The sequence below is a fragment of the Megascapheus bottae genome, chromosome 17, assembly GCF_031878675.1.
Source record: "Megascapheus bottae isolate mThoBot1 chromosome 17, mThoBot2.hap1, whole genome shotgun sequence".
In the NCBI taxonomy this organism is placed as follows: Eukaryota; Metazoa; Chordata; class Mammalia; order Rodentia; family Geomyidae; genus Megascapheus; species Megascapheus bottae.
The window spans coordinates 46,060,173-46,064,130 of NC_143525.1; the positions used below are offsets into that span (position 1 = coordinate 46,060,173).

General features: G+C 45.2%; 1 protein-coding gene across 1 annotated transcript; it reads left to right on the forward strand.

Annotated features, from left to right (window-relative positions):
• Window positions 1–262: 262 nt before the first annotated feature.
• Window positions 263–1,747, forward strand: LOC150052020 (schlafen family member 13-like; the record flags this gene model as incomplete). Its single annotated transcript, XM_090351532.1, is given in 4 exon segments — window positions 263–654; window positions 1,210–1,420; window positions 1,422–1,535; window positions 1,537–1,747. Coding segments are annotated over 4 exon segments (858 nt in total), but the record flags the coding sequence as incomplete, so codon positions are not given.
• Between the last annotated feature and the right edge of the window lie 2,211 nt (window positions 1,748–3,958).

Genomic DNA, 3,958 nt, shown 5'->3' on the forward strand with positions numbered 1-3,958 from the left:
TGGAAGGAGCTGTGCAAAGAGCATGAAGGACTGGAGGTGTTAATGCACCAGCAACTTTCTTCTTCCTCCTGGGGAATTGTGATAGTCTCGAGAAGCTGAGCTGTGGACCTGAACTTGCAAGGGAGTCAGGGAGGCATCTGTGATGTGCTGCTCATTGCACACAACAGTCCCCCCATCCTCTTCACCATTCTCGGGGAGCAAGACACAGGCGGGGAGGACTACTGCACCCACACCGCCTTTACACTGAAGCAGAAGCTGGTGAACATGGGTGGCTATTCTGAGAAGCAAGGTCCTCTACCTGAGTCCCCAAAGCAATGCAGAGTTGGTAGATCAGTCAGACTCTGTCGTACCTTATCCCCCCTCCTATGACCTAGCAGATGCCCAGCAAATGCAAGAATTGCTGCAGGCCCTTGTCGTTGTCTTGCTCGGCTTTCAGTCTTTCCTGAGCAACAAGCTTGGCTGTGAGGTGTTAAATCTGCTCACAGCCCAACAGTATGAGATTTTCTCTAAAAACCTCCACAAGAACGGGGAATTGTTCATCCATGGCTTGCCTGGTTCAGGGAAGATCACAGAGAAGATCCAGAAAGTGTTTCACTGCGAGTCAGATAAAATCCTCTACATTTGTGAAAACCAGCGTTTGAGGGACGTAATCAGGTAAGCAAGCTCTATGACTAGTCATGGTACTTAATCTGGGTTGAACTTTTTTTCTGCTGTCTTCCCTTCCCCAACCCTCTTCACTTTTTGTGTGTATGTGTAGATACCGGGGCTTGGACTCAGGGCCTAGGAACTGTCTTAGCTTTCTTTTTTTTCCTCAAGACAGACAGACACACTTGCTACTTAAGCCATGGCTGTACTTCCTGCTAAATCCTCTTGATTCTTAAGAATGGAGTGATAATTTGGCTGTGAAAACAGGACTGTGTTCCAAGGAGCATGTCACAGGAATTTTCTTCCCCCCCCCTTTTTTTTTTGGCAAATCCTGGGGCTTGAACTCAGGGGCCTGAGCACTGTCCTTGGGCTTTTCCCTCAAGGCTAGCACTCTGCTACATGAGCCACAGCACCATTTCTGGCTTTTTCTATGTATGTGATACTAAGGAATCAAACCCGGATCTTCGTGCATGCTAGGCAAGCACTCTACCACTAGGCTAAACTCTCAGCCTCTCCCTTTCTTTAGTTCCACAAAACCTGAGTGTGTCATTTTCACTGTTTCAGTGCAAAAAAAATCTGCCAGGCAGTGACCAGGAAGACATTCATGAAGCATGACTTTGAAGACATTGAACACATCCTCGTTGATGAAGCTCAGAATTTCTGCGTGGAAGATGGTCAATGGTATTGGAAGGCGAAAGGAATCACTTTGAGAAAACAGGATTGTCCAGGAATTCTCTGGATCTTTCTGGACTACTTTCAGACCAGTCACTTGACTAAAAAGTGGTCTTCCACCCTTCTCAGCCCAGTATCCAAGAGAGGGGCTCAACAGAGTGATTCGCAATGCAAATCCAATAGCCCTTTACCTACAAAACATAATGACGGACATCAGAAAAAAATCCTCCATCCAACATCCCCAGGGAGTCCTTGCAGATGCTTCCTGAACATGAGTGGGTTTGGGGTGTCTCAGGCAATATAGAGATTAAGCGCTTGGACTTAAAAAGTATAGTGAGTTGGGCCGGGAGTTTGGCCTAGTGGTTAAAGTGCTTGCCTAGCATGCACGAAGACCCGGGTTCGATTCCTTGGTACCACATACATAGAAAAAAGCCGGAAGTGGTGCGGAGGCTCAAGTGGTAGAGCTCTAGCCTTGAGAAAGTCCAAGGACAGTGCTCAGGCCCTGAGCTCCAGCCCAGGACTGGCAAAAAAATATATATATATAGTGAGTTATGTGGCAACACGGTACAAGTATTTCTTGAGGAATGGCTATTCTCCGAAAGACATTGTTGTGCTTTTCAGCACAACAGATGAAATGGAGAAATATAAAGATATGTTTCTAAAAGAAATGAGAAAGAGTTCTCAGACCAATGATACATTCATGTGTCCCAGTTCCATGTTTGACAGTATCGGACGATTTTCAGGCCTGGAGAGCGGCATTGTGTTTGGGGTTGGGCCTTGGGTAGTAGAGCCATGTCTTTACACAGTCTTCTTCTCTGCCTGGCTTCTAGGGCAATTCAACATCTGTATATTTTGGAACTTCTTGATAATAGTCCCTTATTCTAGGATGTAACAGAGAAGCTGTGTCATACAGCTTCAGAAAAAAAAAGGATGATTAAAACAATTTGAAACATTTTGTTTCTACAGAAGAGATTCTTAAGAGAACTGACATCAGAGGTGTTGCTGTGAAAGGAACTCAGAAATCAAATTACGATCGGTCCTATGAATTAATACTTTTTGTCCTTGCTTTACATGTTGCCATTGAAATTCCATTTCTAGAAAACTACTAAATTTTTTGACAGTCCTGGCTTGAACTCAGGGCCTGGGCACTGTCCTTTTGCTTTCTCAAGGCTAGAACTCTAGCACTTGAGCCACAGCGCCACTTCTGGTTTTCTGATGGTTAATTGGACATAAGAGTCTTACAAACTTTAGTGCCTGAGCTGGCCTTGAATCCTGATCCTCAGATCTCAGCCTCCTGGCAAATTCAATCCAATCTTGTCTCCAGCTGCTCTCCCTTTGTCCTTCCTCTCTCCTTACCATTTGGGATTCTAATCTTACAGTCCCAATGGATCTCCCTGGGAAACAGCAGGCAGCTATGGACCCTGGGCCAGGAGGACCAGGCAAGGCATGAGGCCTATGGAAACTCCTGGGAATGAGGGAAAAGACCTTTAGGCTAACGGGAAGGGAGCTGGGGAAAAAGCCACCAAGGAATCTCACACTAATACAACCGATTTTACATTTTAACAGGAAGAGCTCACAAACTGATAAAAACCACAAAGTTTATACTTCAATTCGCACCAGTGAAATGGCTACTATTCCTCTCCTGTTTTTGGTAGCAGAGGCTTTTTGTGGTTACCCGACTTTGGTCAGCTTCTGGTCTTCCAGTGCTGCTATTACTCACCAAATTTCCCCCAAACACACTGCAAGTACATGACATGGCAGAGTTGAGGGTAGTGTCTGATTCAAAACACAGAAAATCCAAAGCCAAGCTTATCATGAAGCACAGGAAGCCAAAGTGGAGATGGAGTCTTCCTTGTTGGGCCTTTTAACTTTATGAGCAGGGCCTTTTTTTATGCTGAAGTTCTCAAGCAAAGACAAAGCAACAAAGCAAAACAAAAACAAACAAAAAAAGAGGCCAGGAGTTTGGCCTACTGGTAGCGTGCTTGCCTAGCATGAGAGGGTTTTTATTTCTTTCAGTTTATGAGGTACTAAGGAATTGAACCCAGGGCCTCATGCATGCTAGCCAAGCACTCTACCACTAAGCCACATTCCCAGCTCCCCAGAGGGTTTTTAGAGCCATGAAAGGCCATTTTGGATAAGATTGCAATACCTGTGTCATTCCACATCTGTCAAGATCCACCAAGAGAAAACCCCAGCGTCCATCATGAACATTGGATGACTACACTTAGGTCTGTGTTGGTCCTGACATCATCACAAACGTGTCACTGTATTGTAGGTCATCCCCAGTGATGGGCACAAATAATTTTTGCTGTGAATCTAAAACTGTTCTTGAGCCACAACTTCACTTGTAGACCAGATTCCTTTTTTTTTTTTTTAGAAACTTAATGAGTTAGCCAGGTGCCTGTGGCTCACACCTATAAGACTAGCTATTGAGGAAGTTGAGATGTGAGGATCACGGTTCAAAGGGCACAAAAGTCTATAAGACTCTCTGCAATTAGCCACCAGAAAACTGGAAGTAGCTCTGTGGCTACTGTCCTTGAGTTGAAGAGCTCAGGGACAGCGCCCAGGCCCAGAGTTCAAGCCCTTCAATGGATGGATAGACACACACACACACACACACACACACACACACACACACACA